Here is a 15,404-nt window from a genome sequence, read left to right on the forward strand (position 1 = left end):
GAAATACATGCATTTTTATTAAATATTAAAGCTGCAACCCAAATTTGTGAACTTCAAATTAGAACCACATTTGAAACCTTACGTGTCGTATTTTACGTTCCTTTAAATCAGCAAAATAAGTGACTGATGCAGAAGTATTGAATCACCTTCATGTTTACTTGGGCTGGTATTCTTCTGATCTGTCAACCACTGGCATAATGAAATTATCTCCCTATTAGGAGCTTAAACATGAATCCACAGTCACAGCATGTCACAAAGCTGACCACGTAATCATACAGCACTGCACTCGCTTACTCTTTATTTGAGCATCCCTTAAATCAATTCAAGTCATCTTATAACCACAGATATGGAGAACACGTAGTACAAAAATGCAAACCCCTGAAGGACGGCTGAATAACAAAATGCACTTTGCCATGTGATGTTACTCAAGCCACAAGAACCCATGCAACAGGTTGCAGGGGTTAAATTGTCCCAGTGTGACTTTTAAAAGAAAAACAAAAACCAGGTGGCATTTTCTATTTTCAATTCCACTTCTTGATCTCACAGCGTTTCATTATGCCACAGCTGGAAATGGCCTATGAAAATGTCCCTTTGTTGAGATGGCACAAAATAAAGAACCCAGATGTTTTAAGGAATTGCTGAATCGATGGGGTCCAAGGGTAGTGAAAGGACCAACAGATTCTCTTTGTTCAGTTAGTTATAAAAACAAAAAACAAACCCAAAACACATCACTTGTGTTCCCATGTGCTCCAAGCACAGCAGGGTATAATGTACCACTAATTTTCTGCAACCATGAGGCAATTGCTTTTAACTTAAGGGCAGGAGGCATCTAGTTTTCCTCCATATGCTCCTAAATGAGGGTACATCCAATTAAAATAAAAATGTCCACCATACTTTATTAGCTTTTCAAGGTAACTCTTGTATAAGGTGACACAGGTATTGAGAAAGACACAAACCATCTAATGGTTTCTGTTACAAGTCACCTCTACAACTGAAACAATGAATTCAATGGTCGTTTCCCCTGTTAGGGGTGAAAATTTGATCCAGTTCTTAGCAAAGGCAAAAGTCCCTTTGACAAATGCACATTTGCATAAAAATGAACTATATTTGAATGACACAACATAGTTACTTTAACAGACCCGTGAGGTAAAAGGTCAAAAACACAGAGTGATATATCACACACTGCTGATCGGCAGGATAAAGTGTATGAAACAACAAGCTGAACTCGGTTCTACTGCGTATTCATTTGATCTCTTTCTAAGCTGGTGCAGCCCTCCACAACAGTCCTAGTTTCTTAAGTGGCCTCTGAAATTTAAATGTTTTAAATCCTTCCTCCGGGGTATCTTAATGGAGCTGTCCCAAAGATTCATGGTGGAAAAAAAAAAACACTTAAAGCTGGTGTTTCCCATTAATCCGCTAGCCACCCATTTAGCATCTTTAATTCATGAAAGCACTAACTGTTAAAAAAGGCTTTAATACTTGAACAAATGGCAGTATCACAGAGTTTCAAGAAAAACATACACTGCTAACAGAGGCTGCACCGCCACATCATCAAAATCCCACTTTATTACCTGTTGCTTTGATTTTACTGTTGTGAAAGACGTCCAACCTCCAACAGAGCAAGAACAAAGTCATGTCGGGTGGTGGTTTTCTCTCATATTGCATGGTTATGGAATGTAAATGTAACTGTTACGTAAATGGACAAAACACAATCCACACACACGTCGGTTTCCTGAACCAAAGTAGGATGAAGAGGAGACAGAATGAAGCTCTGGCCTTATTATTTATTCTATAGTTCTTCCCTGCGGTGTGGATGGATTGGCTGAACGGCAGAATCAGTTGCCATTTTGGTTCATCTGTAGATACTCGTTGTGTAACTTTTCTTGGGTCTCGTAGAGCTTGCGGAGCTTCTTGGCTTGACCTTTGCTGAGCTCCTTCCCTTCAACGTCATGAGTGGGGAAACCCTGTTAACGGCGACAAAACCAAACACACCTTTAAAGCTTTTCAGGTTGACACGGTTTGTGAGCTGTCGTTTCCATGGTAACTTTTAAATTACCTTTCTGAATTTTCCTCAAGTTCTGACGCACACACAGTTACACTGGATGCGGATGTCATTTCAAATAAGGACATTCATGTCTGTACAAGCAAATCCCCGTGAGCTAGGTCTTTCCTACTCTTGGATCCGCATCACGTCACTGACCTCAGGCACACGTCTAGCTGTGAGCACCAAATCCCCACTTTTATTGCTGTAACTTCATGATTTCGCGGCGTGGGATCGTTGGCCCCGTGACCACCTCACGACCTGGAGTACCGGGTGCTAATCTTTGTCTTTGCTTTCCTCGATATCCCAGGTTTTAAGCCCTCGGCAACAGATTCCTGAGGTCATCAGGGCCCACGAGCCTCACCACCAACATGGCACCAGCTTAACAGGTTCTTCTCATGAAAAATTAAGCATGGGAGGTAAAATAAGGATTTACCGTTTCATCGAATTTTGAGTATTTGTCTGTTTCACTGCGAAACATTTCGCTTGCAGGGATCTTCATCTTGGCCAGTTTCGCCATCTGCAACAGTAACAGAAACATGAAGATTTCCCTGATGACACAAACGTAGAAGGTCACTGTCTATATAAACCATCAGACTGACCTCTTGCTCCTGTTTCTTCTTAGCAGCCTCTAGCTTCTTCATTTTCTTCTCTTCTTCCATCTGTGAAAGATGGAATTTTATTGTGTGAAATGTTTTAAAACACATGTTTGCATTTTTAAAAAACAATTTTACATTAAAATGAAGGCTTGCAGTGGACTTCTGTTAAAATTGTAAATCAGCTAAGAATTTCTTTTGTCTGAACAAACTAGCTGTTAGATGTTGAAATGCCCGTCCTTATATCCTTGGAAACTCAGCGTCCTTCAGTTTTGGGAGGGGGCACTTCTTTTTTCTGGCTTATCGTTTACTTTAAATTGGGATAAATTATCTCCTGTCAATCTTAGGACCCAAACTGCTCCAGACATGCACTCGATGTGTGATGATGTCTTCTCTTACCCTCTTCTTCTCCTCTCTCTCCTTCAGTAATGTCTCCTTGTCCACTAGCTTCACCACAGTGGGCAGGCCTGCAACACAACCACTTTATTTTCCAACACTCTTCACTTTGTAAGAACGAAACAAGGTCAGAACTTTTTTACATTCTTACGAAGAGAGTAAAGGCTCGGATTTATTGAGCAGGGCATCTTACTGCGCTGCAGTCATAAAGATGTGATGAATGGAGCGGATAATGATTTCGTGACACAGACGTAGCCAGTTTATTCCAGTAATAACTAACCCAGTCCACAGACGGCTGCGCAAAGGAGGCAGACCTGATGAGGAAGATCAAAACCTGAGCCGATTCTTTATCTCTATAACTTCAAACACAGACATCTTACCTTCGTGATCTTCCAGACGCACTCCGAGCTCTGGCAACATGTCGTCACGGACAACATCGCAGAGCTGCAGCAGCTCTGTCACTGAATAAGTAAGAAAAGAAAAAAAAGAAGAAGAATTTCATGTTTCAGTTCTCTCTGATTCAACATGGAGGTGATGTTTTGAGTTATAAAGTAAACAGTTTCGTTTAAAGCGCATGTTCTTACCTTTCTGCTCTCGAGCAATTTTGCGGACGCGCTCTCTAAAATCTGACAGCACTGTGAGGTATGGCATCACTGCGCTCTCCAGCTGTGGACAATTAAGGGGAATTTTTCATATGCAGTACATTTCTCATAATAATAATGCCACAAGAGACACAATTCAATCACAAAAAGTGAAAACCAGTTCACTTACATCAACACTCTGACTCTGTCCACCCATGGGAAAACCTATGGGGTCCGATCCTTCAACTGCACCAAATATCTAGACAACAACAAAAGTTTCATTTGAAGGGTTTGTTAGGCATCTCCACACTGGTTTTGCCCAGTAATGGAGTTGTTTCTTAACTTGGAGAAGTAACAAAGTGTATCACATCCACTTTCATGTGTGTGAATGGATGAATGAGGCATGTTGTATAAATGAGATAAGAACAAACAGCATGATTTCTCCTCCATACAGGATCAAGGTGTTCTGTAAAATTCATTATTCTGAGAGCTGTGAAACGATAAACGCAGCAGCAGAAACGTGCTCACCTTCAGCATGTTGGTGAGGTACGCAGCAATACTTTCCATCAGCATGCGGTTGGGCCTGAGTTTGGCGCTCTTCTTGCTGGCAATGTAACCGTTGCTTTGGCTGACCAGCGTTCTCATCTCCTCCATGGCAGTGCGGGTGTCCACGTTGTCACACAGAGCCTCGTGGACGGCAGACTTCCTGTCACAGAAACTACACAACACAAGTCACTTTTTAGTTTTAAGTATGAATGAGTTGTGTTTGCACGCACACAACTCTGAAAGTGCAAATTTTGATGAAGAACAACAAACGGGTCTTCTAATCTACCGAGTCGCTCTCTCACCTGTTGTTGAGCTCCACCTCTGCCGTCTCCCACTTCTCAAACTGACCGGTGATGTCAGTAGGCGCACGCAGGATGTCTTTCACATTCAGGAAGAACTCCTTGCAAATAGAATAGAATAGAATTCAACTTTATTGTCATTGCACATGCACAGGTACAGGGCAACGAAATGCAGTTTGCGTCCATCCAGAAGTGCTTTAGTGATATAGATATATTACAATATATATTAGCAATAATATAGATATGTGAGTATATTACAGAAATGGGTCTATTATGGTATGTTATAATGTACACGGTATGAAGTATGTTATGAATATGCTATAGCTATAAGTATGTACAGGCTGTAGTGAGTACAAGCTACAAATAACAAACAAAACAAAAACAGACAAATCTTCCAACACTGTCTTTGTTCTTGCTTTCACCTACATTCATAAACTTCTCGTACTGGACGGCTGACTCCATCGTGTTAGAAGAATAGTCCAGAGTGTCCTTCCAGGAATGCATCAAGAAAGCCAGACGGAGCTGACGTGCTGCGTGGAGACAAACAGTGAGACCGTTAAATAGTTCTAATCTAACTGAAGAACTTAGTGTTCATTATGGATAATGTGTTTCTCTTCAGATATAAAATAAGTAACAACTGCTGTTGGGGTGAGAGAGGGAACCATTGCATTCAATAATAATTAAATGCAAAGTGGTGTATAAACAGATAATAAGTGAAAAAGTATGTCTGAAGAAGAAACACCCAATGCATCATGGGAACCCCAGCAGCATTCAGTTTGCTGTTAAAATGATGATTTTGGCTTTGAGCTGTGACAGTTTGTGCAGCCTCATAGCTGGAAAAACTCCCTGACAGTTTATTAATGGTGATGTATGCTCAAGTGATGCAGTCTACAAAGCAGGAACACATGTATCACCTGTGTTCTTCGCCAAGGCGTCCTTGATCGTGATGAAATTCTTCAGAGACTTTGACATCTTGCAGCCTGAGATTGTCAGGTGCCCGGTGTGCAGAAAGTACTGGACCCAGTAATCGTTCTCAAAGAACGCCTGTAAGCAGCACAAGCAACTGTGGTCAAAACAGGTTTTACCCTTCATCACTGGAAACGGCTTTAAACACATTCAGGATGTTTCAAAGTGTGTGTTACGTCAGGCATTTACATAGTAAACAGGAACACATTTTCTGCAACAGTTACCTCTGACTGAGCCAGCTCGTTGTCATGATGAGGGAATCGCAGATCAAACCCTCCCCCGTGGATGTCCATCGACTCGCCCAAGATAGAGCCAGCCATGGCTGAACATTCAATGTGCCACCCGGGTCTTCCCTGTCACAACATTCAAAGAAAACACCGATGACTTCCTTTCTCAGAAGTACAAATTCTCCTTCCATTTCACAGAGCCTCAAATGACACTTTCACGTTTATATAAAAGAAAAGCTTTAAATGCAAAGGATGATCACACGGTCTTTAAAGTCTCTGAAAATGAAGGCTCACCTTCCCCCATGGAGAGCCCCATGATGGTTCTCCAGGCTTGGAGGCTTTCCACAATGCAAAGTCATTCGGTGACTTTTTCTCACTTAGTCTCTCTGCAGAAATGCTCAGATCTCCTACAGAGCCAGGAAAACAACGACAACAGGTTAAAAACTGAACATTGTACTTATTCTCCACTCAAATATTGGCAGGAGGGAAATCTTGGTGAATCTCTTCTGCTCTCACTGAGTCAAGCACTGAAAATCCCCGACCTGTTGTCTGTTGTCGGGCATGTCTGCACCTGTTGTGTGGTGCTTGTTTTACTTTGACAAACTGAGTAAGTGTACCTTCTCCCTCTTGTAAAGCTTTCTGATCGCCGACCGCCTCCGGCACCAGTTTAGCGTACGAGTGCTGCGGGCTGGAATCAAACTTCAAGGTGTCAAAGTATACTGAACCGTTTGACTCGTACCTGCAGACACCAGAGAAACAAGTAACTATAGCGACAGCGATGCAAGCAGTTCGTTCGGTACGACACAAATCGTGAACAGCGGCAGCATCTTCCTCACCCATAACCATTTGAAACTATTTTCCTCACAAACTCCACGATCTCGGGCACGTATTCACTGACTCGAGTAAGGACATCAGGGGGAAGAACCTGTGTGCCAAAATGACAACTTAAATCCAGTTACAGCAGGAAAATGCTGATAACAATGATATTTTAGACATAGTGTCCTTCCAGTAACAGAAGTTTGGACAGAGCAGTTTCAGCCATTGTTATCTCAGAAACGGTAACGTTCAACAACACAAGTAAAACTGAACAATTCATAGAAAAAGTTTCTTTACACATGTTGGATTTTTACAGGGGGCGTTTATTTAATTCCTTTAAGAGATTTTCTCAGAAAATCATTTGGCTTTTTTATACTTACATTGAGTGCTTTCATATCTTTGTGATAGTCTTCTTCCCAGTATTTAGGGAGAAGGGAGAAGATGGAATTCTCTGTGACGTGACTTCCGAATTGTTTGTCCAACCAGTCTGCCAGCAAGTCCTTGGAATTCTCCAACAACACCTTGGGGAAGAAAAGACAATTTAATTGGACTTGTTGAGCTCATTTCCAGCTCCACACTTTTATTCGTGGTCACTATTAACAGAGTAGTTATCAGTTCCCAGAGTCAGAACCAGACACGGAGAAGCTGCATTCAGCTTTTATGCTCCTTATATCTGGAACAAACTCCCAGAAAGCCTCAGATCAGCTGAAACACTCAGTTTATTTAAATCCAGGCTGAAGACTCACCTGTTCTCAGCTGCATTTGAATAAAGCACCAAATCCACACTTTTAAGCTTAAATTTCAAAACTTACATTTAACTACTGATTTTATCTACTGTTCTGATTTTATCTGTTTTGATTTTATAAACTGTTGTTTGTTTGTTTGTTTGTTTGTTTGTTTGTTAGTTAATTAGCTAGTTAGTTTATTTGCTTGTTTTAATCAATTTTAAATCACGCTTTTTATTTGTTCTTGTTTCTAATGTCTCTGTAAAGCACTTTGAATCACCTTGTTGTTGAATTGTGCTATACAAATAAACTTGCCTTGCCTAGTTTTGCAGGATTCTAGTGATACAACGATCCTTATTAGTTCTTGGTGCAGACCTGGTAAAACTGGGTGGAGTTCCTAGTTGGAACTCAGATCAGTCACACTAACCCTGAGTTACTAATCCCAAATGGTGGCAGTGAATACAAGCAGTAGTAAAGCTAATCTGTCCTCCCACTGTTGTAAATGTAGAGCACTGACCATCTATCCATGAATCTGCTGCAGTTATTTTGGAAGCACAAAAAGCAAACAAAAAGCAAACAAAAAAAGCATTTTCTGTATTTCTAGTGATATTTCTCTGAAGTTGCCACCACATCAGAGCAGACTCACGTGTGCCAGAGGTCGTATGACTTCATCTGCGGCTTTGCTCTCCATTGCTGCTTGCAGCGGTTGCAGACTGGCTGTAACTGCACTGTCCAGCCTTTCCAGCATCTGCTTCTTGTCCGGGTCTGTGGTGGAAGCCAGCTGGGCCTGAAACGGCTGGAATTGGCAGAATAACACACAGAAATCCACAGAAATTAAAAAACAAACTTTCAGCTTGTCTCTGTTTTTAGATAGAGCTGAAGCTTGGACTTCTACTAGCTACAGTACAGGGTGTACTGATGCTTGTGTCTATAAAGTCTAGTGTTTGTGCATGCTGTGGTTAACCAGCTGCTACTTCACAAACACTGATACAACCCATAGGGAAACCAACAGAGCCTGCCGATGGAGCAGAGTTGTTGTAGGAGGAGGTTTGCAACTAGATCTTCTGATATTATAAACTCAGTGACATAAATGTTTAACATTAACGCAGTATTTATCTGTTTTACTAAGTACTGCACAGTTCTGTTTTGTGTTATTTGAATTATCTGCCTCGCTAAATAATGACCAATAATCTCCAGAGAGATACATGCTGTGCGATCAATGAAAACAAAGAGAGAAGATTTACACCATCACTGTCAGATCAATAAGTACTTCACACAGGTGCAGTGCATCCAGGGCTTAAACCTGTCTCACCGTTCTGGCGCTGAGCACATCCTGCAGTATTTGAGCCGCTTGTGGCTGTTTGTCTTTGTACTGGTCCAGAAGGTAATTCTGCCGGGCTCTTTTAATGATCTGAAAGAAGAATATCCCAATAATAAACCAAAACAGCAGAGTTTGCTTATTCCAAAAGTTCAAAAGCATTCTGCATGTATTGCAACATCAGCTCCATAGTAGGACAGTCTGGGTGCTAAACTGGCCTGTCCTGTAGTCCTGACGCCCGTTTAGCCCATTACAAAACAACAAATACAAATCAGCTCCTAATTTTCTGAGCAGCTGAAAACCTGCATGTGTACATTTATGTTTTCCCCCTGTCTAATTAGGTCATCACAAGACCCTGAATTCCTGCCATAACTTCTCAGAGACATGTCAGCTTACAAGCTGAACCTGTTTTTACCTGCATGCCTATAAACACAGACAGATGTGTGAACATGTGAATGTTAACAAGGACCTTGCACTTATTTCAACAGGGCTGCATTAATCATTACAGACACAGATGAGCTTGGACAACCCATCTCCCACATTTCATGCAAAAACCTTTATTAAAAAAAATTTAAAACATCTAAAACACATCAAAGCAGACTTACTTTGTCATCTATGTCTGTAATGTTCATGCAGTAGATCACATCATACTTGAAGTAGTCCCTCAGTATCCTTCGCAGAATATCAAAGGATATGTAGGATCTGCATAAAGCAAATTATTCATTAAAATGTTGTTGTAATAGAAAAAAATATAACAGTCTCGCTATATGAAGGATCATTTCCAACCCAGAATTTCAGTGCTTAAATTCCTCTGATCTTGCGTACCTGGCATGTCCCATGTGGGAGGCATCGTACACTGTAGGACCACAGCAGTACCATGTTACTTTATTCCCTTTCTGAGGAACAAACAGCTCCTGAAACATGGAGGTTGTGAACTTAAATGAGGATAACAAATACTTTAAAATAAAAAAATCTGATAAAAATGTATCTTACTGGTGGCAGCGGTATTTTTAAATGCAGTGTAATAGAAACGAGAGCCACAGCGAGAGATTAGGTTGCATAGGTGGTTATATTTCTACGTTTGTTTTTTCAGTCGAGACTTCTTCCTGATCCAGAACAGTCTGGTTGTGCCAGACTAACGGAAACCAGTTGTGTGTGCATGTGGCAAAATGCAAGCAGACTATAAAAATATGCATTAAATCTACAAATGTGAAGTGAAAGTGCTGCATTCTATACCAAGAATGAGAGCACATCTGTCACAAGATACATCAGTCAAAAGAAATGTGACTATAACTTCTTTAAACCATACCTGGATTGCATACTTTGGAAAACCGTGAGGCTTTAAATTCTGTCACTATTAAAAACTTGAATGAAATAATCTAAATATATATGCATTCTTTCTTTTTATAAGTTGTACAGTAACGATCACAGACTCTTTAGAATTGTGTTTGCTTCAGTGGTTTGGCCCTGCGTCAGGCTGCCCACCTGTCCAATGGATGACGTGCACGGTCATACTTTTATTCCCATGTCTGCTCCTACATACGTTTCTATTGCAGCTCCAATTGTTAGTCACAAATGTGGGCGAAACGCTCACAGTTACATGGCAGAAACCGAGAGCTACAGATGCTTCGTGTAATAAACGAAGCGCCAAAGCACAAAATTTGCATCGATTATTTTTTAAGTTATTCGAGTTACTCGGTGAATTGTTGCAGCCCCTTATTAATCCCTTGTAACTTTAACAGGCCTCATGATCTTAATTTGCCTGCAAATCATAGCTTATCGTTTCAATTTCACATCACTGCATGAGTATAAATAAAACTGACTCTGTCCAGCCTGTGGCTGTATATACATTGAGGGATGCGGTATCTAATGTAGCGACTTCACGAGGACCTCATTTCCCAGCAACACCAGCACTTATGTGCGCTTTACATTCGTCTCTACCTTTGCTCTTGTCAGGCTGTTGTAGAGTCGCAGCTGAGGAACATCTGTTCCTGCTGGTGGAGACCAAGGAGGCTGGACACGCTTTCCTTTGACTAAAAAAAGAAAGGAACAAGGGACAATTTCAGTTTTCACATCATAAGAAAAGGGGTTCTACCTCTGTCGAAGCTATTCATATGGATGCTTTGGTGACATCATGTTCCATTAGGGCTAATTAATAAGACTAATCAATAAAGGCTACCAATAAGACAGTGACTCAGAGCTCACGTCAGATAACATGAGACAGTGAAAGAGCAAAGAACTGATGCCCAGTGCTGTGATAATGGTTCAAAAACTGTGACACATGTAAATGGATTTATTTTTGCTTGAAATAGTTAAAGTAAAGCAATGACAGAAATCTGTTATAGGTTCTAGTGCAGTGCTGAGGAGTGTGATATTTCAACAGTAGTTAACAATAAATATTCTCATCATCCCATTCTTATCAAAGACACACAATAAAGTTTCCTCTTCATCAGTGTCAACGAAAGAAAATATTTCCTCTTTAGTCTGAACTTCTGTCACTGTGTCGACCTACTGAGCTTCAATTTCCAGTCAAATATTTGCTCAAAGGCAGGGTTCAACATCCACACAGCGCATCAGAAAAAGAGTTGATGCAGTCTGCTCAAAGGGAAAGCACAAGTACTGTTCGCAAGCAGTGCAACCCTGCTAGAATATGGAATCTAAAAATAGTTAGATACCCCATATGATTAGTTAAAAAACAACTTCAAGTGGACACATTGTGCTTAAGATTGCTAATGGTCAACACGTTTATTTAACATGGCCAGAGTCACTGGTCATAGCTGGCGAACATATCCTTGATAACCCTCTTTTCTTTTAGAGCGACCAAAAGAAGCAGGTAAGCCCAAGAACTCCCCAGGAAACTCCACTGAGGACACAGAGTGAGGGAGGCTGCTGTCCCCAGAAGTCTACAGAACCAGAAGTCTTTTAACAACCACATGGTAAAAATTAATTTTTTAAAAATATACAGTTTTGAAGCATTTCTGGTTTTGCTTCACCTTTCAGACCCCAAACTTACATCTATCGTGTCTACTGTGTCCTTGTAAAGAAGAATGGAATTTTCCAGTAACACAGCAGAGTTAAATGGAAAGTGAAGGTGAAAGAAATGAAGGAAATCTAGACATCCGAGACTGGCACAGCATCAGGTGAGCAAAACAACACACTGGAGTCCCCGGATAAAAATACAGCGATGAAAGTGAGCGTAATAGGTCAAATTTACTATTTACTGGCTTTTTTAATAAGAGTTTCACTCCCACTCACATCAGCCACGTAACCAAGTACGCTCTTACGCATCGTTTAGATTAATAAATAAACATTTCTGTGTTCTATCATCAGTTACTCTTTCTTTTCATGATGTTTTACATTTTTTGTAAAGTTGTCCTTATTAATATTACACTATTTAGCCAGGTATGGGAACAAAGAGTATTTGCCTGTGGGGTCTTCACCAGCTGTTGCTGCCGTGTTTACACAGCGATAACGCGAGTCTCCTCAGCGCTTAGCTGCAGGTACCACACACATCAAGTTGCTATGACTGACAAGCTAAAACAGAGTTCATTCCAGTGCCTGCAAAGGAAGCCTTAGTTCATGCTGAGAGTCAGTTTGTTTAAGAGGGCATGTCACAGCCTCAGAGTGCCTCCACATCCACGGCCAGCAGGCGCAGGACCACATCTAGCCTGTTCATGCCTTCAGCTTTCTACTCACTGCTGCTTTCTGGGTTGAGGTCCTGTTGCAGGGCTGCTATGTGTCTGTACCAGCGCAGAGCGTGGACATGTTGTGGATCTGGGGGTCTGTGGAGGAGCTTAAAGGCTTTCTGGTCGACCTGGGTGGGGCTGAACCCAGCCAGGTAGCTGCGTGAGGTTAGGTAGTCATTCAGGGCCACTGTCAGTGCAGCCTCCTCACTTATCTGTAGCAAGAAGCCATACTCAAAGGCTGCAGAAACAAGAGGGCAAATGTTCGCAAAGAATTACCACCTTACTCCACTGGACAGTGGAATAACCAATGAGACTAATGACTTTGGTCAGAGCCAAGAATTACTCGATCAGTTGGAAAGTCAGCACACGTCCAAAGTAAACTGCACTTATGAGTGAGTTAAATGAAACTACTCGCTACCCAAACATAGCCTAGCAGAACTAATGCTGAATAACACTGGCCTTTAGCCACTCACAGAGAACCTTATATATGTATAAGAAAACAAAAGAGGTGCAAGCACTGAGTGGAAACAGGAGAAAGCAAAAGATGGAGAAAAAAAATGTAATTAAGGGTGCAGGTTACATGTCTTATAGAAGCAACCCGTGATTTTCATACTGTGTGACTATTTGAGCTGTAATTCTAACTGCAGGTCAACAAGTATTTGGACAGGAACACATTTTATATCAATCAAGGGGCTGAAAATAAATACAGCAAATATATTGGTAAAACTGTTAATGTTACCAATGTTTTAAAGGGTCAGGTTTCACTGGTTTAAAGGTAAATTAGGAACGTACTAATAAGCAATTTCTTAGTTATTTTAGGTTCATTTCCTTCTTAACTTGAAGCTGAAAGTCTGCACTTTAATCACACCTCGACTGTTTTATTTCATTGTTGTGCTGTATAAAATTTTAATTCCTGACCTGAGAGTAAAAATCACAGTAAGCACTTGAAAACGTTAACAGTGTTTCTCATAACAGGCTAAGTTATACTACTACTACTAGTAGTAGTAGTAATAATAATAATAATTTCAATGCTTTCCATAAACCTTTGTAAAAATATCAAACAAAAAGGCGATACTGTCGGATGCTAATAATTTTATTAAAGATGACACGAAAGAAGATGGAACTTAAACCCGAACATAGACTTAAACAAACCACAGTTCAACAAAAACGCCCCACACATCACACAGGAATAGGTTCACTAAAACACTATAAACAAATAAAAGAGAATAAACTGTAGTTACTTCATAACATCCTGTTTGACTGGACAAATGAGCCGAAGATGAGGCTACCTTTTTTAAACGCAGACAAATTGCTAAATAGTATTTGCTGCCCTGTGTTTATGCCGAGGTATTAAGTATTAGTTTAAGCTGTATTTTTTTATATGAAATTCGGCTTGTCACTCATTGACAGTGTTTCCTTTAGCTAAGCGGCTCAACTGCAGACTTTGGGACACAGCTCTACATATTAGCTAGCCTGAGCGTTAGCATATTCGCTGTGACACTTCATCAAAATGCGTTAGGTTGTGCTGTCATAGCTTTATGCGGTTTTTCAACTAACGAACCCATAAAGCAAACACCATATATTATTTACTGTACCCGGATCACCCGACGCCGACATTGTCACAGTAGTCAAAGGCTGGATGCTGATGCAACAATAACGTGCCCGGAAGAAGAACCCGTATAAACGACGGTAGGAATAGGAACCAAAGTGTTTGAACCTGAGAGCTGGCGGACATAAATGATGGTACACTCGTCAAAGCGGAAGTTTAGACAATGTTTTTTGTTTTTGTTCTGTGTGTGTGTGTGTGTGTGTGTGTGTGTGTGTGTGTGTTTAAGACACTGGAATGCAATGCAATAAAATAAAATACTATATACAATAGAATAAAATAGAAATACAAATGCTATATACAACTGAGTAAGAAAATACAAAAGTACAACTTCGTCAGAAGAAGAATTGTACAAGAATTGCACATATAGCAGTCTTATTGCACATGTGAGGGTTTGATCAGCTGCAAAAGTCTTTGTTATGGAGTCTGACAGCAGTGGGGAGGAAAGACCTGCGAAATCTCTCCGTCCCACACCGTGGGTGCCGCAGTCTCCCACTGAAGGAGCTGCTCAGTGCTGTCAGAGTCTCTTGCATGGGGTGGGAGATGTTGTCCAACAGGGATGACAGCTTAGCCGCCATTCCCCTGTCACTCACCACCTTCACTGGGTCCAGAGGGCATCCTAGAACAGAGCAGCATCCTAGAACTTTTAAGGAAAAGTTGATGATCAATCAAGCTTAAGTTATATGGGCACGAGCTGGAAAAATTTTTTAAAAATAATTTCTTGGAATGTGGTTTTAAATCTCAGTGGAAAAGTACCGACATTCTATAGTTAAACAGAATCTGAAAAAAAGAAAGAAAATAAAAAATATATATCTAGTTTTTGTTGCCTACATTGTAGACTCTACATTGTAGAGGGTGACGTTGCCTTTAAACAGGGTACAGTCAGGGGTTAAAGTGGGATTCAGCAGGTGGAGGAACCCTAAAATTGGCTGTAATGGCTCAATGTGGGGAAAAGTATAATAACACAATAACTTCTATTGAGAGCTCCAGTATATTTTCTTAGTGTATAGGCTGTGATCAGATGACCTGCTGCTCTTTGTGGATTTACACAAATTAATTCAACAAGGTGTTAGCAGGTGTTTCATGAGTTGTCCTGGCTGATTTCCATCCTCTACACTGACAGTATCTTGTTTATGCAGTCTTTTTTCTAAATGGTATAAAGTTTTATGAAGGTGGAATTCAGTCAGTGGATCATCAGCTAAAATTCATTTGAATCTCTGCTACACTTGATCCAGTGGCGGTCCTGGCCTGTTTGGCGCCCTGGGCGAACACTCCCTTTACCCCTAATCCTAAAGTGTATTTTTATTTTCTTACTCTTCTTATATTTATTGTTTGTTTACTTGCACTGCTGTAACTGGAGCCTCGTCATCTTGTCTCTCTATATACTGGACTGTATGTAGCGTAGATGACAATAAAGTTTATTTTGACTTCAGCAGTGAGCAGACGCACCGAGGGCTCTCGCGCTCACTTTTCGTGTATAGAATTTCGAAAAACATCGGTGCAAATAATAAGTCTGTATCATGATGTCTGGTGTTTTCGTGTTTGTTGGTTTGTTTTTATTTTGTTTTATTTTGCGAGTTGGTTATTAGATGCTGCTCCCC

General features: G+C 40.7%; 1 protein-coding gene across 2 annotated transcripts; it reads right to left on the minus strand.

Moving 5' to 3' along the window:
* Nucleotides 1-270: 270 nt before the first annotated feature.
* On the minus strand, nt 271-13,888 carry cars1 (cysteinyl-tRNA synthetase 1). Of its 2 annotated transcripts, XM_005747571.1 has the most exons (23): nt 13,793-13,888; nt 12,208-12,435; nt 10,453-10,544; nt 9,337-9,425; nt 9,117-9,213; nt 8,506-8,604; nt 7,840-7,989; nt 6,849-6,989; nt 6,489-6,577; nt 6,270-6,391; nt 5,947-6,059; nt 5,650-5,778; nt 5,374-5,503; nt 4,886-4,989; nt 4,463-4,560; nt 4,143-4,332; nt 3,805-3,873; nt 3,618-3,699; nt 3,414-3,494; nt 3,037-3,104; nt 2,644-2,703; nt 2,478-2,561; nt 271-1,964 (listed from the first exon to the last, which is right to left on the minus strand). In XM_005747571.1, the coding sequence occupies exons 1-23, from the start codon at nt 13,812-13,814 to the stop codon at nt 1,836-1,838; spliced, it is 2,466 nt and encodes an 821-aa protein (XP_005747628.1). In that variant the 5' UTR covers nt 13,815-13,888; the 3' UTR covers nt 271-1,835. The 2 variants fall into 2 exon arrangements, with proteins under 2 accessions (XP_005747628.1, XP_005747629.1); XM_005747572.1 differs by lacking the exon at nt 12,208-12,435.
* Nucleotides 13,889-15,404: the final 1,516 nt, after the last annotated feature.

The sequence above is a fragment of the Pundamilia nyererei genome, unplaced genomic scaffold (assembly GCF_000239375.1).
Source record: "Pundamilia nyererei isolate P.nyererei 1_Seehausen unplaced genomic scaffold, PunNye1.0 scaffold00200, whole genome shotgun sequence".
NCBI lineage: Eukaryota > Metazoa > Chordata > Actinopteri > Cichliformes > Cichlidae > Pundamilia > Pundamilia nyererei.

Excerpts from the sequence above, each read along its gene's own strand:
- cars1 (XM_005747571.1), bottom strand. The coding sequence starts at position 13,814 with ATGTCGGCGTCGGGTGATCCGG. Across the intron at positions 4,333-4,462 it reads GAGGTGGAGCTCAACAACAG|TTTCTGTGACAGGAAGTCTG; the intron begins GTGAGAGAGCGA and ends TGTGTTGTGTAG. Across the intron at positions 3,700-3,804 it reads GACAGAGTCAGAGTGTTGAT|CTGGAGAGCGCAGTGATGCC; the intron begins GTAAGTGAACTG and ends AATTGTCCACAG.